Source organism: Anopheles maculipalpis, chromosome 2RL (genome assembly GCF_943734695.1).
Source record: "Anopheles maculipalpis chromosome 2RL, idAnoMacuDA_375_x, whole genome shotgun sequence".
NCBI lineage: Eukaryota > Metazoa > Arthropoda > Insecta > Diptera > Culicidae > Anopheles > Anopheles maculipalpis.
Genome location: NC_064871.1, coordinates 20,168,683 through 20,195,975, shown reverse-complemented (window position 1 = coordinate 20,195,975; position 27,293 = coordinate 20,168,683). Strand labels below are relative to the sequence as shown.

The following is a 27,293-nucleotide window of genomic DNA, read 5'->3' as shown; positions in this document are numbered from 1 at the left end:
CACGAACGACAACGAACTTGGTGACTGCATTTCAGTTTCACCAAGTAAAAGCATTCCAAAAATAACCTACAGCAACACGAACACTCATCCCGGGGCATACCGTTGTGTGACCGTGTTCCCATGTTCCTGTCTTTCTTCGTGCACAACCACACACACACACACTCGGTGGTGGTGCTATCAAAGTGTACCTCCAATCCGGCTAAAACTCCTACCTTCCGACCGAAACCGACTTAGCTAAGCTTGAAACATGGCTTAGAATACAAAATGTTTCAATCGCTTTCGGTAAACCATCCGTCGCACAGCTTCCCGTGGCCGGTCGTTGCACCGTTGGTCGGGGTCAGGTTGGCACGGTTCCCGGTAGAGATGCCTGGAAGAGTGGGCACGTTACTCCTGAAGGTCTCTCGGGAAGGTAAATACATCGTCACAGTGAAGAATAAGCTTCCCTAATGCTGCATGTTGCAACCGGTACACGGTAGCAATTGGTTACAGTGGTGTGCTGCGAAGTTTTTTTTTTAAATAAATTATAAATTGTTTGAATAAACTCTTCTACCAAAATGATGGTGATGTGAAATAAAATTTCAAATTTAAATTGCTAGCAAAATTGATTCATAACACATGTATTGAGTTAATTAAAGCATTACTTTCTTTACAGGGTGGCGATCCATGTAATCGAATAGTAAAATCACCTAGGAGTTAATTTAATTAGATAGTTCAATATTGTAAGCCCGTTTGGGAACTTTGGAATAGAATTTGGCATTCGCTGAGAGTAAACTTCTCGACTGTATAATTTTACATTCAGCATTGGTTTAAAGAAGGAGTAATTAGAACCACTTTTGCAACTAATTTCGTGCAAATGTTATGACGTTTTTCTTTTGCCATTTTAACAGGGCTTAAATGCTCTATAGAAATTCCTTAACAGCTGGCAAAGTTGCACAGCCGAGTTGCTAATCTACCCTAACTATAGAGATCTTCTGCAATGTTCCACTATCCATTTGAAAAATCCCACTGAGAGATTCAAAAGTTCAATCATACGGATGAAAGCCCTGTAGTGTCTGTTATGTTCTCGTATTTTCTGTTTCTTGGCTGAACAACCTGTTAAGTCATGTCGTCAATACAGTTATAAGTTGGTTAAAAATCTTCCATTCTCATCTTAATCGTAAACGAAAAGAGCCCCAGTCTCTATCTGGTCATGTTCTAAAGTCTTTAAGCGAATATAAATACAGTTTACTTAACCTAACAAACCATCTTAAGGTGCCCAGCGACTACTACAACTTGAACAATTTCTCAACAATGTCCATCTTTAATGTCTTTAGTACCTGTATGTGTTATTCCATTGGCATATTCTACAGAAGACTAGCCTTAGCAAACTATTTTTTATTATTCTTACAAAAACGATGACCAAATCACACGAAGAAAGGATTAATTCTTTTATTGCGTTATTTTTATCCGCACTACAATCAACAAATTAAGTTTCGTAAACTAAGTCAATATTTGCTTATCAAACTCGCTGATATTTCTTAAGTTTGTGTCAATTTCATTCTTACCTTATTCTTTTTAAATCAATAAACTTTTAAGTAAAGACTTATTATTAAGCATTTTGCTATTGTGTTTTGTTATATCGTGTTGTTTAATCATTAGAATTGCATAACCTAATTGCATCCTCCTTAACATGATTTTTTATAATACATTTTCTTTGTTTGTTTGTTTGTTTGTTTGATTAAAATTTTGATTAAGAAATCTAAAGTAGTTATCATATTTTGCCCTGATTTACAAATACATAATGCAATTTTCTAATCTTTTTTTAATATTTCACTTCCAAAATATTCTATCGTCATTGTTGATGTTGATCATACAATTGATGTTTTTCATATTTACCTTGCTTTCGCAAGTTTGAACAAGTGTTTATAACTATTATTAATTAACTATTAACGCTAAAGGTAAGAAATGTCTAACTAATCATTTCTCCATCAATTCTGCTCGAATACTCGGAATACAATGCATATACCTCGACACGGTCTTTCAATGATCAATCATATTTCTTTCTGCTCATAGTCCCATATCGAGAGTCGTTGAAGTGATTCGACCAAAGTTATGGACAGACCTGTGTACCATCCACTTCTTCGCGAAAGTCTCGGGAGCTGCTTGGTATGTAAAAGCATCGAACCGACACGTACCGACGAGCTACGAAGACCGTTCAGCGTGCAGCAGCCATTGCACACCAAGCGCACTGCCTGGCTGGCCGTTGTGCTGCTAGCTTTACGATGTCACAAAATCAGCCAACAAGACGGTAATCCAATCAGGCAGGAATTACGGTACAATTTCTTTCGGTAAAATTACTTTTCAATTTGTTGCAAGTTGGAAGGCGAACGAGGTTAAGGGCTAAACCGCAAAGGCGTGCGGGATGTGTTTAGGATTTGTAATCGAAACCGCTTGATTCCGTGGCTTATCGTGAAATGAATTTATTTCGGTTTGGAAAAGTGCAACGCCCGTTGCGTGTAACTGCACAAACCGGTGTTTAAGGAAATGCCAAGCTCATCGAGAAAATACTGTTGCTTGTTTTAATCCACCGAAGATGGAAGACAACAAGCTTAATGCACTTTCCAATTGTTTTCGGATGCAAAAACCTTCCCGCTTCACGCTATTATTTGATCGTTTTGTTTTCCAACGTTTGCACAAACTATTTTCTCGATTTTTCTTCGTCTCAATCCGAACAGCTTAGCTCAAACTGATTGCAACTCGTTGTGCAACTTTTCTCTGTATACCGTTTTCTTCAAAGCGATTCCCATTAAATACAGTCGCTTCTTCCGCTCTGCCCGGGCTTTCCTGTCCCTTTTGCAGTGCATGCCAAGGAACGCTCATTAAATTTTCCATAAATGCTGTGCTTGAAAATGGATTAAGCTCGCAATCCGTTTTGTAATCAAATTGCAAACGATCGTCCGATTTCCTGCTACTGCCCGGGCAGAAGGGATAGAACTGGCTGCCGCATTTCACAATGCTTTAGTCTAAAGTGGGGATTGAATCTTACAGACGAACTGAATAAAAAAAAACGCTCACACACACTTAAAAGGACACTAAAAAGAAGAGCATCAGCAATACCGCCATAATGCCATCTTAATCGAGTTATAATCATACGGGCTATAAAACCGGAACCATTACATCGCAACCATTGGTTGATGGTTTTGCTGTGGTTGCCACCCTATCGGCTCCATCATCCTGTCTAAGGATTAATGCACACACCCACACACACATATGGTCAGAAGGAAATGGGAAACACTCGGTTTTATGGTTAGTTATGGGTCTAAAACCATAAAGTGCCATTAACGGTGGCAATGAAGGTTTTCGCTCGCTGAGTATGCTGGATAATAATTCTTCCATCGACATTTGCTTTGACTTTTCTTGGTTTTTTTTCCCCCCCATTTACTTTCTGTCGTCAGCTCCATCCCGTTCCAACTGCCTTATAATCCTTTAAGCTGGTTGTGCAACAAAACTGCTACGCTAAACTGCACGCTGCACTCACCGGAATGTGTTTCAGAGCTTTCTTTGAAGGTCATCTCATGTGCCACTAAAGGATTGCTTGGAAATAGTCTCTGTAAGCGAAAGGAAGGCACAAAATAAATTTACGACCAGACAAGATCAGAAGAGGAGTGAAGGAAGTAAAATTGCTTTTCAAGAAAATACTCTTTTTTGGTTCGAAAAAAGAAATTAGACGGCTGCAGTTCGACAGCAGTCGCAGGACTCTGGTAAACAAACAAACTAGTTCAGAATGAAATTTCTCATCAAACTGTTTCAAAGTCATAAATTAATTGAGTTGAATTTAAAACGAGGCCGTCGGGTTGTTTTTCGAATTAAAGTCTCAGCTACTCCGGAGGTATGGGTTAATCAAATCACAGACAGCCTGAATGGCGTGCCTGCTGTCTGTCAGCAAAAAACCAACAGTGGCTCTACGTCCGGTCAAGAAACCAACAGGAAGCGGAAAATAATTTAAAATGTACTTCACTGTATTTCAATAACGTCTTGGTTGGAGTTTTGTGATTAGTGTTAAAGCTCCTGCCTTTTTAAGATTGAAAAGCTTCTTCAACCCATACACAGATACACAACCCACGAGCAAGTGAAAACCGTTTATATGAATGCTTTCATTGCGCTAATGAAAAATGCTGAATACCGTGAGCGACCAGCACAGCGCACCGGCACTGTTTACACCTTTGACAGTGCACACCCAGCAGTCGACAGATTCCGTCGCTCGAGCGCCAACTTTTCCAACTTCTCGGAAATCGTTAGCGGGTAAGCCATTCCCGGCACATTTCCGACTGAATGCACCAAGAGGAAGAAATTAAAATTGGTAACTGCATTGCTTTGCATGTTGCCGCTACTGCAATCGCTGGTTCGCTTGTGCAAATGTTTACCCTGCATGCACATTGACGGGCGACATTGCACACTGTCCTTGAATGTGGCAACTTCCCTGTGGACGTACCGTACGCCAAGCCTGCATCAGCGTGTTTCGTTGTGTTCGGCGTCGAGAAAGTCAAAGCCCTTCCCCGGGGGCCTTGGTGATGAAGAATGTCACCCCGACAGGGATGGTCTCGGCTACGGTTCCGTGGATAATCTTCCCGATAGTATGCAAAGCCACGTATACATAATTAATGCTCGGTCCTTGGGATCGAAAACGGGAAAAGTTTAATTCGCAAAACCGTTCGCAAGCACCGTGAACGGTGACGCGATCTATGTTTGGCAAGATGCCTTCGCTTGGGTATAACAGCTTGCGTACAGGAGCGTTGTTGTTTTGAGGTGAATCTGGAGCCAACATTAGGCAGCGGTATGTTGAGAATTGTTGCAATCTCGGTGGAGATCCCGGTTCTATGGTCTGGTGAACGTATATCAATGATAAGAAATCGAACTGCTTTTATGCATCGTGTGAGAGTAAACTGTAGAAGTGCATAATTATGATACCGTAATCCGTTCCGGCTTGTGGTATGAAATTGAAACAGAATTGAGGTAGTTCAAACAATTACAGGTATATAATTATGTGCACATTGAATAAATGGGACGAATTTCGGAAGTTCCTCCATGCAATATACGTAGAATGGAGAGACGGATCATTCAATCGAGCTTTCACTTGGCCGGTCGATGAGAAATTCCAGACAAACCTGCGTATAATAGTCTTATATTTCAAATTGTAAAGGAATCTTATTGGTACGGTAGCGTAACTGGAAAGAGTTATAACGATTTACATCTCCTTAACGATTCAATGTTGGTTAGATAGCGATATAGAGTGAGATTTTATTCACAAAAGACGAGATGATCTTCTGAATACTTGTTTTAAGTTACATTAGAACTAGGTTACACTTCTATTTGCTGTGAGGAACATTATAGTTTCCATTTTATTTATTTTTAATTGACACGATGTTATTTATGTTCTTCCTTGATCAGCTCACCAAATGTTTTTTGTCTATTATCTATTCTTTATCCGTACACACAACTTCCTTCCAAACATCCCTTGACAGCTTCTCTCGCTTCTGATAATTTCCTTTCCCTAAATATTGACAAATAGCAATACGGAAAGACCGTCCTTCGCGAAATAAAAAAAGAAGTATTGACAAATCTTCTATTATCTCTTTTTCACGATCTTGATATTGTATTTCGAGTTCTGTTCTTCTAAAACTTACTAATGTTACTCATGCCGTTGGGGCTTTCCTCGTTGGTAAGCTAACATTCAGTGATAATATTAAGTACACTATCGGCCGCCTTTTTCTCATACCTTTACATTGCTGTTTCGACCTAATTATTGTCGAATATACGAATATACGTCTGGTGTCCAAGTAGTCAGGCTTGGAGTACTATAGTAGGAAGTTTAATTTCTAAAGAAAAGTCTAGAGAAGGCTCCTGAGAATCTTCATCGTATGGCCGGAGGGTTGTGATTTGGTTTAATCGTTTTAAAACTAATGGCGTTCCCTAGTCGACAATGGAGTCCTTGGCCGGCTAGCGACCCCCAAGCGGACGCAAACTATTGGCTAATCCGCCACAGGCAAAACACTTTCTGAACATGAGTCTATTATTGTTCTATTATGTTCAATAATTGGTTTGTTTATGTTGATGGTTAGTCCCTGATGTCCTGCCTTCATCTGTTTTCTATCTTTTGTTTCATTTACAGTTTTTATTTTTTGTCTTTGAGTGTAGCAATACAACTATTCCAACTATTTGCCGTTTACATGTTAAGCGGGGTTGCAATTAAATCCACAAGCAACGTGTTCGACGTTCTACTCACCAACTTTTGATTCCGTTGAGAGTTTCTGTTCAACTCATGCAGATGAGCATAGTTTCGCAGATTTCACCAAAAAAAATTGCCAAATCAGATTCCCTAGAGGTGGAACGTTTCCATACTGTCGAACTAATTTCCACATTAAACACCGTTCATGAGCATCATAATTTATCAAGCTAGTTACTATCAAAAAGTGACACTAATATCCTTTCAACGATCACTAAAACATTAAATGATGGAATCGGCTTACAACCGGCAATCTAATTCAGTGAAATGTAAAAAATGTATCAGAAAAACTCAAACCATCGCAGGCTCGTTATTTTGAAGATGTTCTTCAATTTATCTTAACAGTGAGCACATCTTTGCACTCACCACTGTCTGTATCGATTCCACACATAACCTATCCATCTTTGCCAAACCACTGCAAGCTTTTAAAATCAACATAAAACCAAACACCGGCCTATCCATCCATAAATCGGTCGTCCTGGCCGTTCCAACAGCTAACCCACTTTTTGCGATACAAAATGTATGAAAATTGCATTTTCAAATTTATGAAAACCTCATCCCCGTAGTGGTTTGCCCCGAATAGACATCGACGAACTACGGCACGCTGTATGTCTTGGACGGAACAGAGGGGGGTGGGGGGGGGGGCGAAGCCCGGCGAGGACCTAATTCATTCTCTCCCGGGACCCATCGAGGCCCGATGTCCAGTGCCGGATGACCGAACATCGTGGCTCTTACCTGAGAACAACGCTGGACCATTTGCTGGCTTCTTTGCTGCAAGCTGGGTGTTGTTTGCTCTGCTCGCTAGATTGATCATCATCCACAGTTCGATGTAAATGAGGGCTAGATTTCTCGCCTGACCGACATCTTGCGGCTTGCACACCCAGCCACAGAACAGCGTCGGGATGGGTTTAACCGGGACAGGACGACCGCCATTGTGCTGCATTGCGGATTTTAAAATTCTCTTCCTACCCTAGCCCGGGGACACCACCGTCACGTTGCTGCTTATCCACACAAGCTCCGCAAGCTGTTTATCGATGTAATATGCCAAGGGAGCTGAGTGAGCCTTGGTGTGGTGGCAAGGGGTAGAGCATTTTCGTGACTAGATTTTGTTGCTTTTTAGTTATTGTATTTGCAACAAACGGACTTTACCGGTCACACGCAAAGCCCTGATTCTGTCCCTGTCTTCACGGTGACAATCATCCCGATGGTGCCTAGGCCAAAGCAGGGATAGTATGCTCACATCCAAATGCTCCGCCATTCTCCCATGCATAACCTTGAGCACTAGTGGTCTGATATGTCCGTGACAGTACACACCAGCCTGCTCGGCATGCCATTCAGGTGCAACGTGTTTGTCGTGCTAATCTGTACCCGTTTTATTTCTTCTATCCAGGACGCAAAAAAAAGGACAAGTTTTAGATATATTCATCATCACTCCCAGCACGAACGATGTCGTGCCAGGCTGGTGGACCTACCGCTGCGACACAAATCGTCCAAATATACGTCGTTGCTACTTACCATCGCGTACATCGGAAAAGAATCGACGAAACGACGATTTCCCCTACTTGCATTACTGTGAGGAGATTTCACTCACCAGAAGCCCAAGCGTCGGCGCAAACAACGGGAACCCGTTCACTCCACGATGAACGCTACAGCTTCAGTTTTCCTCCTTGGAAACGATGGCCTTTTAGCTGGCAGCATCGTACTATAGCTGCGTTTAGCCAGAAGTGCTCTTCTTGCAGTGGAGCTCAGGCAACCGGAAATCGTTGCGCCAGGTCAGGGAAACTCAATGATGGCTTCCGCACGCACCCCTGCACATGTTGCCACTGCGCCACCTGCGATATTATTTGTATTCCATCTATCTGATATCCTTGCTCAGTAGGAAGTATGTTCACGGATGTGTGTATTGCTCTTTTCCACGATTTATGCAAAACAAAAACCATTCTTCGCTGGAACCATGCATGAGGTGTCTCATTCTCGGTCGATGATACCCATCCACCCTGGTGAATGAATTGTGATATTTTTTTTATACATATGCCAAACAAACATCCGTATGCCACACGTTCCTGATGCGTCTGTGATCCATTCCTTTTCCCTCCCCAAACCGTCATCCAAAACGGCGCCTCAGATCGACTGCTAGTCCCAGCGTCGATAAATCGTGCTTTTTTATATCTATTTCCTCCAAAAGGTTGAAAGATTTTGTTTTCCTTCGGCTGTAACGATCGATGCTCTAGGATGGGGACGACCTCCACTAGGGACGTGTCGAAAAAGTTGCGAAAATAGAAATCAAATGCGTACCGATTATACGCGAAAAAGCAAAGGAAAACTTTTGGCCACTTGTGTGTATGTGTCTGTGCGTGTGTTTATTGATGGTATGTGGTGATATGGTATGGAAAAGTGATAAATAATATAGGATTATTTCGTATTCCTTTTATTTGTTGTGTCCTCCCACCAAACACTAGACGGAACCGGTACGGACTCGGAAGGCTTGCCCAACGATCACATCACATGCGGTTTGTGGTGTTTCAGATTCATCATCGTTTTTCGTGAACCTTATTGCGATCTCTCCAGGGAACGTTTATGGTGGTGTATTTTTCACATCATTTTGTGCTCCAAAAAAATGAAATTCTCCCATCTCTTCCGCAACGAAATGAATGCTTTCGTGCTGTAAAGATTGCGCGCCATTTCGGTTCCAGCAAGCGCGCCCCATTGCTTACATGCTGCGGTTAATGAAATGTACACAAGCGTTCGATGAATCCATCGAACCAAACGAATGAATCGATCCTTGCATTGATTTTGTTAATTGATTCTACATGATGCCGATGGGCGGGCTCGGCGCCTTGTTGGGCTGCCCGTTGTAATCTAGCACGTGGCCAACGCGCTCTCTGCGTCGCGGGTTGGTTTACACGAGCAAAAACTGCACAACCAGCCAGCACGTTGCTTTCTGTTCGGGATCGATGGGTCGTTTCCCATTTCCCGGACCATTAATCAATGCTGCTCGTCGGTTACGATTGGCTTCGCACGTCTTTGCTGCTCGCGAGACGTCGTCCAACCGTATCCTTTTTGGGGTGTGTTTAGTGGGGTTGAGGGGAGGGGATGTATAATACACTAATTGAAAGTTTAATGGTACAAACAGCTGGCAGGGAGGGGGATGTTGGAGGGATGTTTGAGAAGGAGTCATTACATTAAAGCTTATGCGTATTCTTGGAAGCCATAATTGGAATGAAGATATGAAACGATTTTCAGGAAAAATGTTTCACAGTTTTTGCCAAATTGGGTGATATCTAACTGTGAACTATTACATGCGTATCATAAAAGATACTAAAAACGTTACGAATCATAGGGGATGGGTTAGGAGTCAATTTAATCTTTCCATTTTTAAGATCGATATCTAGCGATCGAATAGGGGAGCAGAGTCCTTTCCTGTTAGGTGCCTACTAACACGTGGGCCATGATAATTTGTAACTTCTACTATGAAGCTTCCAATATGGTGCTCGTTTAACAGAATTTTACACTAAAAACTCTTCTGATCCCTAGGCGGGCTCTATCTGGTACGGCTGACAGCAGCACCGGTCTTTACACGGCAGGATCGGAGTTTAAAACCCTTCCGGACTGTTTTACCGTAGTGAGGACCAACTCCCACTACGTAGTATCAGACTCTAGTAAGCCACTAGATGGCCGGCATGATTTAGATGGTCGTTTAGCCAAGAAGAAGCCCTAGGCGGCCGCCTAATCCGCATAACAATTAGATCCGCCACTGGACTAATGAAGACGAGAGCTTAAAAAAATTATTAGAAGCATTCAAAAATTCAGTGTTGAGCACTTGGAATAAAAATACCGCTAATCAATTTCCGGGAAACTCGGTCTAGGGTAACAGTCATCCGTCTACGGTTGACTGAGCCGGTAGACGGCTCCGAGTTCAACCTGGAACCGGTTCCGCGAATCCGAACCTACGACTCCTCACGTACGGCTTCGAACCCACGACCTTACTATCAAACCAAACCCACTTGCGTTCGGAACCGTGAGAGCCAACTCCGCAGTCTTGCAAGCGCTCCTTAGTACTCATTACTATTGTTCTCCTTCCAACTCGTGTTCTTTCATGGTCTCCCGGTAAGCATGTACTCAACATATGAAAAATTCTAAAATATATTTGTATCAAATTTTGTTATTTTTCTGTCTTGTTCTGTTCACTTTTCATTTCATCTCTCACCAACGGACAAAAACGAAATTCAAAACAGCACAATGCGATTTTACGCTACTCAGCGGCCACAAATGAACCGACACTGACAGCTACCGTTCACAGCTGTCAGTGAAAAAGTCACAAACATAAACACTGCAAAACTTTTGCATCACTTCTGTTCTCGACCGTACGACGGGTGGAGGGTAGAATTTTTATCGCGCAGTTTTTCTCCTACGTGTAAGCACGTATAGTTCTCGTTTACCTTTGTGTACCTGGCGTGTAGTAATAAAGCTTTCCCAGTTCTAATCAAGATGGAGGTAAAACAAGAGCAGGAAAATATTTATCTGTTCGTGCCCAACATTATCGGTAAGAAAGCAACACCCCGTAGCATTATTGCTTATTGTGAACTCACCGCTTTGCGTCACCACCGTGATGCGATTTGTTTATTTGTTGGCACAGGGTACGCCCGGATCGTGTTGGCAATTGTTTCCTTCTACTACATGCCCACGGACTACGTGATTGCCAGCTGGTGCTACATCATCAGCGTACTGCTCGATGCACTCGATGGCCATGCGGCACGGCATTTCAACCAGTGTAAGTGTTCGAATAACGGCGGAGCGGGAAATAAAATCGATGGGTGGTGTTGCCGTTTACCCACTCCACCCCCTCTATACGGAGTGTGCGTGCGGATTAAAGTGCTGTTGCATAATGGGCGAATCTCAAGCGGTCGAATTATCTCTATTGGGGGATGTTTGATAATGCGTTCGGGGGGTACCGGTTCGATAACGGTGAAGTGGTAGTAATGAGCTCTGTTTGGTTGATTTTTAGCTACAAAGTTCGGCGCAATGCTGGACCAGCTTACTGATCGTTGCGGTACATGCGGCCTGCTGGTAACGCTGAGCTACTTCTACCCGAAGTACATGTTCTGGTTCCAGCTTTCGATGGCCATTGATGTTGCGTGCCACTGGTTCTATCTGCATACGTAAGCCACAATCCGTAGCTGATATCGCAACGCTTCCGCACTGGTGTGACTAATGATAACCTTCCCTCAACAGGACTGTCCTTCAGGGCAAAACGTCGCACAAGTTTATCGACATGTCCGGTAATCCGATTATGCGCGTCTACTATACCAATCGTCTGGTGCTTGGCTTCATGTGTCTGTTCAACGAGCTGTTCTATGCGGCCCTGTACTTGCTACACTTTACACCGGGCCCGCTACTGCTGGGCTTCTCCACCTTTAAGCTGCTCGCCATCGTCTCGTTCCCGGTCGCCGTCGTTAAAACGGGCATCTCGGTGATCCACGGATTTGTGGCCAGCTGCAACATTGGTGTGATTGATGTGGCAGAACGTGCGGCACAACGGGAACGGGAAGCAAACAAGAAACCGCAATAAATTCTGCGGCCAAAGTTCGAGGTTCGACGATGATATATGGAAATGTTTTTCCTGCTTTTTCAGCCCACAAGGGATTTATTTCCCTTCTCGAGGATGGACCCTCTATCTTTACGACGGGTGGTCACTTTCTTCCAATCGGGTCCGGTCTCTCGCTGACATTCAGACGACCGAGATGGTTGGAATAGTTGTAAGGTACGCCACGCAAATCTTCATGCCAAAGGAAAGCAAAACAAAAAGGGACAAACCACAACCTATTAATGTGTTTTAAAGCGTGTATTTAAGTGTTGTTAACTAATGTAGCTGAAATTTATGAACTCCGGTTCGGTGAGGAAGCAAAAATTGCGGACATTGAGGGAGACAAAATACCTTTGCACCTGACAAACAAAACGACGAAAAATTTGTGTGAGGTTTAGTCGATGTTGTGGCGGCAGCTAAACAGAAAAGGAAATAGGAAGGAATCGAAAATAGCCATTGCACATTCCACTGAGACGCATCATCCACAGATATCTAACTAACCGGTAAAGTTTAGAGGAAGTCAATCGATATTTTGCTATCAGAAAGATATATCTACATTACACCCCATGTGTGGTACACAACATGGTAGCTTCAAGGAAGTACGATTTATCACAAGAGATTTTCCCCATGCACGTGGACGAGGATAGTTATTTTGTTTGCTTGAAGAGAGTAGAGTATTTAAGCAACATTACAGTCATCCAGTGTAGTCGTGTAGAACCCCAAGTATATATCAAATAATCACGTCAAATTGTTTAGAGTAGCTCCAGACCCATTTCATCAATGTGACTTGCAACCCCCTGTGTCTAACAATAAAAAAACCTCTCTCTGTATCCTCCAGTGTATTCAATATTGGACAGTGACGGTGAAAGAAAACGCTTGAAATGATCCACAAGTAGTAGAAACAATTAAGCTGATGCGTTTATTACTTGTGTGCATGTTCTTTGAGTACGAAGCATCGCTGATACGTGTTACGAACGCTGGTGAGGGACAACTCTTTTCGACGCAAGTGATCAAAAAGGATGGAGGTGTGTGTAGAATGGATATAAGAAGTAAATGAAACATTAAGGACACAATTAATTGAAAGCTTAAACGAAGCAATACGATCGGTACGTGCCGCGACTCCACCCCAACAGGGAAGGCAAAGCTTAACCCTTAAGGCTACTCATGCCGGCACGCATAATCTCATCCACCAGCAAAATATTAACCGCAATAATGGTGGACGAGTTGAGAATTTGCTTCTTCACGATGTAGTTGTCGAAAATGCCCAGATCGACCGGTTTCATCGGTTCGCCGGTGGACAGATCCAGCCCAATCGGATCCTCATTCAGCAGCCCCTCCTCCTGCAGTCTCACAATTGTGTCCTGCGCATCGTACCCACTGTTCACGGCCAAAATCTTCGGAATCACGAGCATAGCGTCAGCGTAAGCGTGAATCGCCAGCCTCGTCTTGCCCTTCACCGTCTTGGCGTACTCGCGCAGCTTGTTGTGCACACGGACCTCGAACGCACCCGCACCGGGCACCAGTTTCTTATCCTCGACCGCATTATTAATCGAGCGTAATCCATCACGAATCGCATCCTTAATCTGGGCGAGTGTGTGCTTGTTCGGGCCCTTCATTAGAATCGTCACCGACAGCGGATTCTTGCAGTCCTCCACGAAAGTGTACTTGTTCTCGCCCAGCACGTGCTCGTACACGAGTCCCGCATACCCGAGGCACGATTCGTCCATGTTGTCGAACGAATTCATTGCCATACCACCGCAGGCCAATGCTAGACGTTCCATATTACGGCGCTTGGCACGGCGCAACGCTACGATCCCCTCCTTGGCCAGCAAATCCAACGACATCGGATCGATACCCTTCTGGTTGATGACGACGAACGATTTGTCCGTACCTTCGCACACTTTACGCTTCAGCTCGATCACCTTCCTGACACGCTCCTCGATAAACTCGCGCTCGGCCAGAACGAATTTTTCCCGCTCCTCGGCAGTTTTGTAGAAGAAGCCCGAGTTTACTTCCGACTTTTCGTATTCCATCGATACGTTACACGTGAGAATGTACGCGTTGGTAACGCGCTTTGGCATGTCCGGATGACGGGCGCCATGATCCATCACAATACCCTTCACCAACTGCGTGTCGGTTGCCGATTTGTGCTGCATCTCCATCAACTCCACCATGTGCAAATCGACCGGCTTGCCATCGCTTCGAATAGCCAGCACCGCGTCGACGCACACATCCGTCAACAGATCGGCCAGATCCGGGTGTACCTTGGTGCGTAGCGATGTGCGAGCAACTTTGAGCAGATTTTCACGATTAATCTCGATCGGGTGGGCAATCTGCTCCAGAATTTCTAACGCTTGCAGACGGGCCTGATCGAACCCTTCGGCAACAATGCGCGGATGAAGACCGTCCCCAATGTACAGGTCAGCCTGTTTCAGCAGCTCGCCAATAATCAACACGATCGAAGTAGTGCCGTCTCCGGTTACGTCGTCCTGGGCCGTACTGGCACGGGCAATCAAAGATGCGGTCGAGTGCTTGATCTGCATCTCGTGCAGCAGCACATTACCGTCCTTGGTTATTTTGATGTCACCGGCACCCGAAACCAGCCTAGTGTAAAAGTGAGGTTAAAAATGGTCAGGTGAGTCAGATAAAATCGGTCTGGGAATAAGTTTTACTACACTTGTTTTTGATTAAATCATTTGTTTTTCATTAAGCAGAAACAAGTTACAAGCCATCTACACACAATTTACGCTTTTCTCTTCAATTGAGGCGACTTATTTAAAACAGTTGTTCACATCCTACTCACATTTTCATTGTTCCCTTCGGGCCGAGATTTGTCTTCATCACATCCTGGATGCCTTTCGCAGCGGTGATGTTAATTGCCAATGCTTGAGCTGCACGGGCAAATTCTGCCTTCGGGTTTAACAAACTAATGGAGGCCATCGTTCAACTTTACAATTGTTTCACTAATTTAGCGAGAAGAAACTCAGCTGCACTGCAGAGGCTCCGTCGGTGATTCGAAGCTGAACCAAACTTCTTCTTCTAATCTTCTTGCAGAGTCTTGCTGTCAATCGTGAGTGACACATGGGGGGTAGGAATATTGAAATCTCTGTCTCGAATAGCAACAAAAATGTTTTCAAGCCAAATTTTATTATAACATGTTGTCTAGCGTGCGAGGAAGATTGTGAAGTTAATTTTATCGTTTTTATCATGAAACAAAACAGCAATTAGACACTAAATATAAATACCAAGAAATCTTAAGACACATTTTCTCATGAAATACAACGCCCGTTCAAGTATTGAACCCGCCCTTATTTACGGGGAACATTTTTTCTCCGGCATATCGACACCTGCACGCGTTCCGTGCAACAATTGTAAATAAAGTGAATTTTCTCGCATAATACGCTCGAAATACGTGAAAATGACCAGCAAAAAGTTAAAAGTAGAAGCCGACGATGAGGAGGAACATCGTATGGAAGCGAAAAGCGACAGCGATGACTCCAGTGACGAAGAAAACGAGGAAGCATACGAGGGCGATGAAGTGAGTTGAACCACAAACGCATGGTCGCCTTCGGAATCAATTGAATGGTTTGTTTGTACTTCTCGATTTCAGGGCATCACCGTAGACTTTGAAGGACGCAATCCGATCGATCCGGATCTGGACGGCATCAAGCAACTTTTGGGCCAACTTTTCGTAAAAGCGCACATCGATCTTTCCGAGCTAGCCGGTGTTGTTGTGGGTTGGTACTAATACAGTGTGGGATGGGGGTTTATGAGACACTACAGTGGATTGTTTGTATTTTAGCTCAAAACTATGTCGGTAGTGTACTGAAACAAGCGTATAACGATGGCGACGACGATGAAGAGGACGAGGACACCGACATGGGTGATCCGTGCCAGGTAGTATTCGGCGTTACGACGGTAATCAACCTAGCCAACAAGCAGGAGCTGGCCTGCGTTCGTCAACTGAAGAAAATGATCTTCGAAAAGGCAGAAAAGTATGCGACAGAGCTAGTTATACAGCAGTTCCGTGAAGCCCTAGAAAGTGGATCCAAAACGACGGGACTGCTGCTAAACGAACGGTTCATCAACATTCCGGCCGCGGTTTGTGTGCCGATGTGTGAAAATCTTCTCTCAGAAATGGAGCGCGCTCGTTCGAAAGGTATGCCATTCACGTTCGACTACTACCTGATGATCGTGAAGTACTACCAGCAGGCGGCCGACGGAGATAAACCGGCCGAAATACTGTACAGCAACGATGAGGAAGAATACTTTATCAAAGATTCGTGTGCCAGCTTCGATTATTCCGTGCAGAAGGAAACCACCACGGCGCTCGCTGGCCAATGGCAGAAAAAGGACGCAGAGCTGCAACCATTCCGTAAGGTGTTGCTGATCGAAGCAACCAAATTGCCATCCATCGTCTCGTCCATCAAGAGTCTCGTATCGTCGGTCACTAGCAAATAAGTCGCTGGATGTATATGAGTGAAATATTATGCATTTTCTTTTCCACATTGCGTGACTGTGTGTGTCTAATCATGCTGTAAGTTTGTGCAAAATAATTAAATAAACAAAAGTTCCTCTCCGGCGGCCTACGACGATTGGGATCGTACCGGGCGATTCTGTAAAATGAAGCGTTTCTTTTCATGGACGTGAAGCGAAGCGTTTCTCTGTTGACGCTTGCCCCTTCTCCGCTTTCCTGCCGTTCTTCTCTCGTGGATGATTCATCCACAAGCGGTTTGTTTTGGTTATTTGACACTTGGGAAAAACGCAACTCAGCATCAGTTGTTTCCGGACTTTTTTCTCCCCTGCGAGAGAAGTGTTGTTGAACCAGAATATCTGAAAAGGTACCGTGTAAACAGTTACCGGTGTTTTAATAAACAAGCTAATTGTGTAAGTATACCTTTGACGAAGATAGTTTTATCGCATTTCAGGATAAAGAATTGCGCTTGCACACTACATTTTAACCTCAACTTTCTGTTCACCGTGGACTGGAGTACGGCGATATTCGTTAACCCTTGGAGGACGTGTTGGATGATGAAGAAAAAAGATTAAAAAAAGTGCATATGCACATGATCGTATGTTTCTACTCATAATTTGCTCTTTATTTACAAACGATTAATTTGTTTGTAATTACGTGGACAAAACATACTCTCACTAACGTGCCTAGCCGGGCAGCACGCACAACAAGAACGGCGTAATTGACCCTCGCTGTACAGGCGATAGTGTGACTAAGGGGCAGTCAGTAAATGGATCCGTGTTGATCGTGCGGCATGAAAACATTATCAATACGTAGAATGGAAGCAAATTGATTCATTCTTGTGCGTCGCAACGGTCGATTGAATCATATGTTCGTGTCGAATTTAGTCTAGGCAAAGAGATCGATTCCGTGCACCGCTAGAGACTAGACCTTCGCGGACGTGTTGTTTCGTTGTGCATGATGTTCGACGGGCGCACCGGAAAATTTCCATGAAATAGGAATATATTTCTTTCTGTGCAAACGTTTGATCGTTCTACATAATAAAATGAAGCATCCTGCACTATAAGAAGCGCGTGTGGCGAAGAACAATCGTTTACTTAAGCGATATCAACGAGCACACACACAACAGTTCGGGTGCTGTTGCTATCAATCATCAATCCGACGGTTTCATACAACAGTTCGCGTATTATCTCTGCCGGGACGCGCGTGCTTCCCGGGGGCTTCCATTCACAGATTACATTCAGCCTCAAGTGGCAATTCGCAGTTGGACAAGCGATTCTAGTGTGTGGATTTTATCAACAGTGAGAGCAGTTGAGCAACATCAGCCGTAGCAGTAACAGCTAGCAGCAGCAGTAGGAGCATAATTCGTTGGCCAACACCAGCATAACGATGGGCGTTGAAAGGTAAGATAAGATAGTTATAACGATAGTAATACAAATCCAGCCCTTCTTAAGAACAAGAGAATGGGCTTTACTTGTTGCCAAGCGAATGCTATCGTCCGCTCTCTCCCCGTGTTAAGTTCTACCACGTGCTTAATCTTTCCGCGCATCCAGCTCTGCAATTTCGGTGAAAGAACGCCCGTTAGACGAAATGTATTCATTAACGGGATTTCGCACGCACAGCAGACACAAGCTACCCGCCCATTGGTACGTGAGATGCGTACAGGCAAAAGATGAAAAGATCCTAGATTGCAGGTTTAGACTCCCCCGTACACCGGGACAGGATGATGGCACGGGATGAGGTACGGGCTACTTCACCAGCTGTTAGCAAGAGGCCCGCTAGACGGTTGGCCTCCTCCCCAATTGCGGATCGTCGGCATGTACAGCTGGTTGGCTGGCTGGTTGGCAGGTTTGCTGGCGACGGTCAACGACCTGTAACGTTTTTTGGCCACGAAATGAACGGATTTTTGGACCATCCTTGCGCTCGTATGGCAAGATGATGATTGATAACCAACCATGATGTGTAGTAGTGGGCATGATTGATAGTTAGATAGAGCGCGAAGCGTATTGTTGCGGGTCATCCGAGTGAATGATATGTTCTGGCAATTAATCATGTAAATCATATGATACCTGCTATGGGTCGCTTACTTTGTGCCAACAAGTTATAGTTTGTGTAAATTTAAAATTTGATAGTCTTTCGAATGCTCCACTAAAGATTCAAGCAAGTAATGTTTCTTGCTGTGCCTGCCTTTGTTCCCATTATCACTTACTCTCTCCAACTCGATCGTGGCGGACTTTGTCATGATTCATCGTCGTCTTTGTACTGTGTTTGCTTCATGTGTACAAACCGCAAGCTTACAAAATTCTTGCCACTTTATAATTTTACTGAATATCCAGCTGGACGGACACTCCAGACCGTGAATCAACTGGTTTCTTTTTTCTTTACAAGCCAACATCACTTTGTTTCGTTATTGTTGCGTGACGACCGAAGGCGACGAACTGTTGGACCGGGGTGGTAAGATGAAGAAAAAAATGTGTTCGACGTTGACCCACTTTCGAGTGCGTCCGTTGCACTTGAAGCAGGAACAGAACTTTCCAAAAAAGAAAATAAAATAAATGCAGAGAAGCAACACTGCTTTGGAGGGAATCGGGTCAATTGAGCCTGGGACTAACAATTCCTTGACACACAATTATTTGTTCCTTTTTACAGGAGTTCTGTTCAATGTCAAGACTGATGCTCTTCGATTTGCTATGCAGCTCATAAGGTACTAAAATTGATACAAGAGTGTGGCGGATGTTGAGGCATGTGAACCACCTAGCATTTTATTACCTAGTATAGTTGAACTATAAAAAATCCCGCATTCCGATCGATCCGGCCAGGGAATGAATCCCAGAATGCAAATTGGATTTTATTTTTCATTACTAATTCACAGACAAGCAGGATGATGTGAAGTGAAGAACGTCTTGTCCCTTACGGAACTACGGCACTCGTTTTGTTCCAATACACAAAAAATCCCACATTTTTCACCATTCTAAAAACATTCATAAAGCGGATAATTTTGCATTTATGCTTTCTGCGAACGATTAATAATCGAAAAATAAGAGTGAAATGACAATGAAAGCAAAATCCGCGCTTTAAAAGCAGGTTTAAGTAAGTTAAATAATGAATAGCTTAACCTGGCACATTTGCCCCAATTTCCGCCTCAATCACTTTTATATTGATATTGATATATTTCGAGGAGGTATAGCTTTTCCTGCCTCGGGAGCTTTTAATGATTAAGACCGTTAGCGTGTTTATGGTACAAACGATTTGCGTTGGAACCATTAACGTATTGTCGTTGTACAACACTCAACCTAGCCGAACGATCTCAGTCGCAAACGCACGTTGGAAAGCTAAAATGAAATCGTCAAATTTACCGTTAAGCTTGCCTTTCTTCCAAGACGTTCCTTCGCCTAGGTTGTTCCACGCGGGGCATTGAAACCGTTCTGGATAGGAATGCTACATCCTGCAGGCATGTACATGTAGTGCATCTCTGTGTCTGCACCGGGTCTCAAAGTCCAGGGGGGTATATGATGAGTTTTATTATTATTTTTATTAGTGCTGCTGCCGGGGCGCACAACGCCACAACGAACAAGCAAATCCCTACCCCCAGCGCCCGAGTGCACACCCGACCGTGGGAGAATCGGGGAAGGCAGAAGAAGATATTCCTAACCTAGTTTTTCCGTTTCTCCCGTCTTCGGTTCGTTTTCGGTTCGTTCGGGTGGTTGGGGTTCCAGAACGAAAAAATAAGAAACGGAGGCCGGGAGGTAGCAGCTTTGACAGCGGGTGTGTACTGCAAAGGGGTAGTTGAAAAAGAAGGGACGCAAGTTTTTATAGCCACCGCGAAGAGAGGGAGGGGGCACACGATCGGCAGGATCAGGCAGATGGGAACAGAATAAGAAGGCGGAAGCGAACCCCATCGGTTGATCCGGGGGGTGGTGGTTTTGGGAAGACGAACAAACGACAAAGCTCGTAGGATGGGGGATTTCTGTATTTTTTTTTCTCTCCCGCTGCCATTATTGCTGCCGGTCCCCAAGATCTTTCGCTTCGCGCAGGCTTCGTGTTCTTCATGATCCTCGGTTAATCTGTGAAGACCCCGCGCACACGGTTCAGGTGCTTCGGGTGCTTCGTAATGCACAAACACACACACACAGACAGACATCCACGTCTTGAGGGTACGTGATCGCGCGCGCCCGCGAGTTGAAGGAGCAAGGAAGAGAGAGGAACCGAAAGGAGGGTTAGCTCGATTTGTTCTTGTGTAGTTTGCGGCTCTTACCCTCCGTGACCCACCATTCCACCCTAGTTTTGCTTCCCTTTTGGTGGCTTTTAACGTGTTTCTCGCGTGAGGCCTTTTTTCCTTCTCTTTCGCCGAACTCCTTGAACTTCAGCGTTGCCGCTGACCTAAATTCTGTGAAGCTGCTGTCTCCATTGTCGATCGCAGCGGTTACAGGCGGTCGTAAGTGATTGTTTAGGGGGTGGGTGGCACGTAACAGTTATATAGTCACTCGACCGTATGGCCAACGGGACTTTTCGAGACGAGGAAAAATAAAATTAAACTACATCGCGTTGCGCTTTCGGTGTACCAAACAATGTCGCAATACTCCACATGACTTATGCATCCATTAATTTGCAGCTATCTTCCCTGTGACCTTGTTCTGGTGGATGATTTAAACGCTTCGCTAAACCACATCGATGTTTATGACACGTTGTGTGTTATCGACGACGTCGACCTACCGTCAGCCTTGGCGCGTGACATCGAAAGTCAGAAACAGTTCGATGCAGGTATCGCTTCCGAGGCGAGCTGTTTCCGCTGTCAGCTAGAATCCGGCTCGGTTCGCGTTGTGTACAACTGCGTCGGAGAGTTGTCCGATTTCGACGATGTGCGTCGGTACGCGGAAGCTGCCGGTTGTGCACTGCGACGTGCCCTGAAAGCGGGCACTAAGTATCCCGTCCTGGTGCTGCCCCCCGCTAATAAACGCTTCCCTAATGCACCACTCGTAGCTCTACTGGGTGCTCTGCACGAGCTCTACGTTCCGCTGCAGCTACGCGAAGATGTGCCAACCAGAAGTCATCGTTGCCCGAAAATTGGTGTCCACTATCCGGGCAACGTGCAGAAAGGTTACGATTTGCTGCGCTTGGTCCAAACGCTGGAAGCTGGTCGGTTTGTAGCCCGAGACATTGGTGGCGGTGACCCGGAACGTATGGCACCGCCACGTGTTGCCGAGTATGTGCTACAAGCGTTCGGCCAGTCGGGACCGGTGAAGGTTACGGTGCTGGACGACCCGCGCTTGTTCGAACGCGATTATCCACTGTTCCAGGCGGTAAACCGTGCGGCCGGTACGGTCGAACGACACCGTGGCCGTATCATCTTCCTCGAGTACAAGCCGCCGAATCCGGCCCGCAAAACCGTCGTGCTGGTGGGCAAGGGTGTAACGTACGACACTGGCGGTGCCGACATCAAGGCGGGCGGCGTAATGGCGGGCATGAGCCGTGACAAGTGTGGGGCAGCGGCCGTGGCCGGTTTCATGAAGGTGGTCGAGCAGCGGAAACCTTCCGACGTGCATGCCATCGGTGTGCTGTGCATGGTGCGCAATTCGGTCGGCGAAGAGTGTTACGTGTCGGACGAAATGTTGACCTCCCGTGCTGGAGTGCGAGTCCGTGTTGGTAACACCGATGCCGAGGGTCGTATGGCTATGGCCGACGCGCTGTGTCAGATGAAAGAACGCGTGCTGCAGGAAGGACTGCCCGATCCTCACCTCTACACGATCGCCACCCTTACGGGACACGCAGTGCTGGCCGTCGGTAATAGTGCCATCGTGATGGACAATGGTCCAGCTCGGGCGGTCGATCATGGACTGAAGCTGCAACGTGCCGGTGAAGATGTGGGTGATCCGTTCGAGATTTCGGTGCTGCGCCGTGAAGACTTTGATTTTCATAAAGGCAAATGTTACGGTGAGGACGTCCTGCAGGCGAACAATCTGCCGTCCAGCCGAACGCCACGTGGACATCAGGTAGAATTGGAATTTAATACCCGTTTCGAAATTACAATAGCTAAATTAACAATTATTCATTTAATTCGCTTAACAGGGACCAGCGGCATTTTTGATGCTTGCCACTGGACTAGACAAGTGCGGGCTGAACTCGTCCCATCCGATCAAGTATTCACATCTCGACATCGCTGGCAGTGCCGGTGACGTTCCGGATACACCGACCGGATCACCCATCCTTGCGCTGGCTGAAGCACACCTGGATTAGAGCGTATTGGACCCACTTGTCCAGTGATGATGCTGCACGAAATTCGATCTGCATTGAACATTATTTTAACGGTTATCCAATAAAAGTAAGCATTTGCTATGGTGATGGTTTATTTCACAACAAATCTCAATTTAAACAAATTACGGTTCCTTCCTGTCTTCCGTATGATTTTGTGTTACAAGTTCCGTTGTTTTCGCAACATCGTACCAGCGGTAACAGCTGACGATCGCATCTCGTAGGAGTAATCACACCACAATAGCAATCTTATATGGCGCGGTGACATGGGAGTTGTGTTGGCTACCAAAAAAGCTTAACCAGCGGCACAGTTAAGTCAAGTAATAGTCGGACCCGTTAGGTCGGAACAACAATCTGTCCGCGTGCGGTGTACGCTCTCGCTTCGGTTGCCTTTCGCCCGTCGGGTAGCTGCTGTTGTTCACACCGGTCTGGTGAAAGTGCTGCTGCTGCAACACTTCGCTTCGAAGGTTCATTGAACGCGGAAATCGTGGTCCCGCGAATGATGAAAACCAGCAATACGCAATGCCGGTGGTAGGTGGCTCGATCTTGGATGGAGGGGTAGGGGATGAAAATAAAGCTCTGTTTAATGTGCGTTTCCTTAAGTGCCTTTTGCAATGTCCGAAGCGCATTACTCCTGCGGGTGCTGTGTTTGTGTGGTTCATTGCGTTTGGCGGCTGTTGATGCTGTTTCCTCTTCTCATGCTCTGCTTATGTTAATTTTATATTGCACGAGAATCTCAATGGCACGAACCGGAACCGCTGGTGCTGATATATCTTTCGCCCACCTCTCACCCGTTAGTCAGGTCAAAGGTTACCTGGAGCGATCCGGAGTGATTCCGTAAAAGAGGGTACTAATCCCATGGTTTGTGTTGTCGCACTGCTGATGAATAAAGCCATTATCCCAAACCCTGATTGCCCCAAGGCTGTTACGCTACGCTGGCAGGGTTCGTTTCAATCGTCCGATGCCGATGGGCGGCCACAGTTACAGACTCCATCTGCGAACCGATGCTGAGCACAGCAGAGAAAGAGAGTGCATTGACATTTTCTCCAGTTCCGCTAGCTAAACCGTGTGGGCGAAATGTCCGTAACGAAGCGCTTTCTAATGCGCCCACCCCCCTGGTCACTCTTTGTGGGCCCGTCCTACAGGGGGTAGTACTGTCTCTTGGGTGCTGTCATCATCATTCCGTGTGACCCCGCCGTAAACCTGGCGTATGCGATACGAAAGAGTTCAACGCTCAACGTTGGCGACGAACCTTTATGGCTCTTGCGAGCGGGTGGTTGGGGTTAAGGCGGAAGAGAAAACCCGCTTCTTTACCGTGCTTTCGCGTGCATTTCCGCATTGTTCGTGTGGGCTTGGCCACATCGGGTCGGGGTTGTTGATCCCCCGCGCCTCACCCGCAAACGACGGTTCAGAGCTGCCCAAAGGGCACCCAAAGGGACATAAATCTTCTGATTTAGTACGGCGGACAGCGCGAACAGCGGGTGGAAAATAACGTTACTTTTTCTTCGCGCTCACTTTGCCTACTATCCCGGCTGGTCCCCCGTTCCCAGCTCGGTAAGCGTAGAACTGGTTCGTAACCCGTGGGAGCTCAATTGCAGCGACCCGAAGTAGGCCAGCCGATGCCCTTCTGGAAGGTATAGGAACAACAACAAAAAAGCTTCCCTTAAACAGAGACACTCCCTGGATGCAGCAATTCTTGCGACGATCTCGAAATGGGAATAAACCGCTGGCGAGTATTCCGCGCATATGTGTGTGCAAGCGTTTCCGTGTTCGAAAGAAATGGAAGAAAACTAGCAAATCGGTGGTTCGCCTCGAGTTTTGCGCCTAATGATTTATTCCAATCTACCTTCTTATTACTCCCGGGCTCACCAGTCTCCCTGTGCAAATGTTCGCAAAAAGTGCGACGAACCTCGTCCAAAACAAAGAACTTCTTTCCCGGCCAGGGTAAGCTGGACCCGGGACACACTGCATGCGAGGATAGGAAATAGAAGAGAGCTTAGAATTATGTAACATTCCCATCCTTCTCCACCGTGCCAGCCAAGATCATCTTGCAGGCCCACCGAGATGGACATCTCGTTTCATCGGTCTGCTTTTTTTTCGCAGCGAATCCCGCTGGATTGGCAGAGGTCCTGGAAGACCTAACTCCCCATAAAAGGTTCGATGTCGATTCCCGAGCGATCTAACGGATCGTCTCAGGCTTCTTCTCCCTTGCGCCGGAGAAGATGCAAACATCTTCCCGCGTTCGCCAAGACCCGGTGCCCTTTGGCTTGGTGTTGTTGGCGGCCGAGAAATTGGTTCTTGCTGAGTTTGCTAGCGTGTCTTCGTTCGCCGTCGTCGTGATCCACGATCGCCACGATCGCGTCCATCCGCCTAGTGCGACGCTGTGCGCTGATCATACGTGTGCCGTAGATGGGTATAATTTTAATTAAAGACCAAACAGGACGGTGGGAAAAAAAGCAGAAACAAACGCTCCCAACCACGGTGCGAACGCGTACAAGGGGAAAGAAAAGAAAGCCTCCGTCGAGCATCGAGCACGCCAACTTGTGTCCACCGTCCGCCTTAACCGTGCGGTTGGCTCGTGCTGAGTACCGGGGTACCACCGATCAGTCTCTGCCGTCCTCGGTGTCGTCTCGGGCGGGGAACGCTGAAGCCTACGAAGGGTTTGTTTCATGTTGTGTATAGCGCAGGGGGGGCAACGCTGGATCCCGGTCCCTTTTCTGCCGGGTCTCAGCTGGTTTTGTGTTTGAAATATTGTACACGGAAGCTGAGCCAAGCAACGGGGTGGGTGGACGACGGAGCTCTTGGGACAACGGTCACAGAACTCTTGTCTGATGCTCGAGCGGGAAATAGAAGGCAACTGGGAAGGATGCATGCGGTTGTTTTAATATCAATAAATTTATGGCAAAACGAGCTGATTATAGACATTGTTGCTTTATGGTGTTTGGTAGCGATAGGAGCTCCAATCCTGGGCGAAGACGCATAGTTGATTGCAGTGTGGTGAGAATGGTTGGTTGCACTGTGGTGGCAGGGTAAAGAATTCATGTCCAGATCTGAAACTAGCAATCGAACGCCTCGGTGAGGTTAATGCTTCCTTCTTAACTACCTATGACCGGTTAGGACCATTAGAATTGGCCCTCACTCACACGATACAGATAGGCAGACACATCAGATACGTCTGTTGATAAGATTTATTTCTTAAAGATTTGTATTAACATATAATCTTTAAAGTGTCTACAAATAGTTATTTAATAGAAAATTAAATCAACTACATTCGAACAATAAAAAATCCCCCGTTTTGCCAGCAGAATGATCACATCTGCCGCAGTTGGTCTAGACAGCATCGGCCACATTTCGCGATCACCAATTCAATGATCACTTTTGCTAATTCATTATTCTTGTCGGGTTTCGCTAACGTTTCCTTCCGCATTTTTTGCCGCTCCCATATTGGTTGCAATGTTGGCATGCTCAATTTCTTCCCAACAGAAGGTACGGAAGCATTATTAGATGTCTATTTTGCCAACGAAATATGGAAGCTTAGGAACTGAAATCCTAGACATTAAAAAGTACAGTAATATTTATCCGTATGATTTAACCTTTTTTTTTGAATATTTTTTTGTCCCTCAAAGGTGCAGAGCGATCGGATATTGATCGTGATCAGCGCAGCTGCACATGGAACATAAAAAAGACGATGAAATTGAGTAGAATCATGGAGAGATCGTAAATATTGTCCATGTCTTGCATCTTATTAGCGGAAGATATCCATTTTTTTAGTGTTGCTGGCATCTAAAGTCAGAATCCCAAATATGAAGCAGACAGTCAGACAAGTCCCGGCTTCCAAAGATCAGTTATGGGATGTCATCTTGCAAGCAGCCATCAGAAGGAAATTTGACCCCGGACGGACTTCCCGGCAGCGATCATCCGCCAGAAATAAAGTCAGCCTCCTTTCGAGATGATCTTTAATTTCCTTTCTCCACCATAGCAGGGAGTCTTCATCTATCGGGCGGAGAGCGAGGGAAGGCGTAATACCTGGAGAAGTTCGGATTTGCAAAAACAGCAAAATAGACAGTCATGCGATTTTCGTGGTGAGGAATCGTCGTCTTTTGGGGTTGGATCGAAAAGGAATAGATGAAGCAAATCCGAAACAAGCGATCGATTGCTTGGGGAGAATGAAAGAATGGGAGAAAAACTTCGCACACGAAAAAAAAAAGTTATATCGAGTCATGAAGATCAATTCTTCCTAATAGAACGGCATATACACACACACACATGGAGAAATGTTCTAGCGCTCGATCAAACCAGCGCGAGTCTAGCGAGAAAAACTGCTCGCGAATGTTGCCGGGGGCCTGCAAGGGGCCAACGACCGGCACTAGCAGTGACCTACTAACATCGGCTCCACGCTGAAGGAGTGCATTCACCTCGGCCACGGCCAGAACCTTTCCGGACTGCTCGCGAGCACACGAGCGCGTGTTGGTGGTTCAGATTGCTCTCAACGCGGAAAATGCTTCGTGAGATTTTCTCACCCTCTTTCGCTCTCTCTCTCTCTCCCTCTATTTTTAGCTGCTCACAGAAAGGGTGGAAAATGGGGAAGCAAGCCGAGCAGGAGAGAGAGAGAGAGGGATAGTGAGAGAAAGTAAACAAAAGCAAAACTCGCGATCGCGATTTAAACCATGGAATCTCCCGGGTGAGTTCCGGGTGCTCGCTTGCTGTTTGGTGAGTGGCTCGAT

General features: G+C 45.7%; 4 protein-coding genes across 5 annotated transcripts in view; 3 read left to right on the top strand and 1 right to left on the bottom strand.

The window, feature by feature from the left end:
• Positions 1-10,750: 10,750 nt before the first annotated feature.
• LOC126558981 (CDP-diacylglycerol--inositol 3-phosphatidyltransferase) lies at positions 10,751-11,837 on the top strand. The gene is made up of 4 exons (XM_050215072.1): positions 10,751-10,805; positions 10,899-11,033; positions 11,268-11,421; positions 11,495-11,837. The coding sequence occupies exons 1-4, from the start codon at positions 10,751-10,753 to the stop codon at positions 11,829-11,831; spliced, it is 681 nt and encodes a 226-aa protein (XP_050071029.1). The 3' UTR covers positions 11,832-11,837.
• A 1,143-nt stretch (positions 11,838-12,980) lies between these two features.
• Positions 12,981-27,293, bottom strand: part of LOC126557700 (T-complex protein 1 subunit zeta) — a 315,666-nt gene continuing 301,353 nt past the window's right edge. For both annotated transcript variants that reach the window (XM_050213562.1, XM_050213563.1), the window contains exons 2-3: positions 14,650-14,793; positions 12,981-14,450 (exon numbers count right to left, since the gene is read on the bottom strand). In XM_050213562.1, coding sequence (XP_050069519.1) covers positions 12,992-14,450; positions 14,650-14,786 — 1,596 coding nt within the window. In that variant the 5' untranslated portion in view covers positions 14,787-14,793 and the 3' untranslated portion in view covers positions 12,981-12,991. The remainder of the gene's footprint in view (positions 14,451-14,649; positions 14,794-27,293) is intronic.
• Positions 15,202-16,352, top strand: LOC126558645 (protein BCCIP homolog). Its single transcript, XM_050214697.1, has 3 exons — positions 15,202-15,384; positions 15,457-15,583; positions 15,649-16,352. The coding sequence occupies exons 1-3, from the start codon at positions 15,265-15,267 to the stop codon at positions 16,305-16,307; spliced, it is 906 nt and encodes a 301-aa protein (XP_050070654.1). The 5' UTR covers positions 15,202-15,264; the 3' UTR covers positions 16,308-16,352.
• LOC126565256 (putative aminopeptidase W07G4.4) lies at positions 20,913-22,554 on the top strand. The gene is made up of 2 exons (XM_050222423.1): positions 20,913-22,310; positions 22,387-22,554. Exons 1-2 carry the CDS (start codon positions 20,913-20,915, stop codon positions 22,552-22,554), a joined length of 1,566 nt encoding a protein of 521 aa, XP_050078380.1.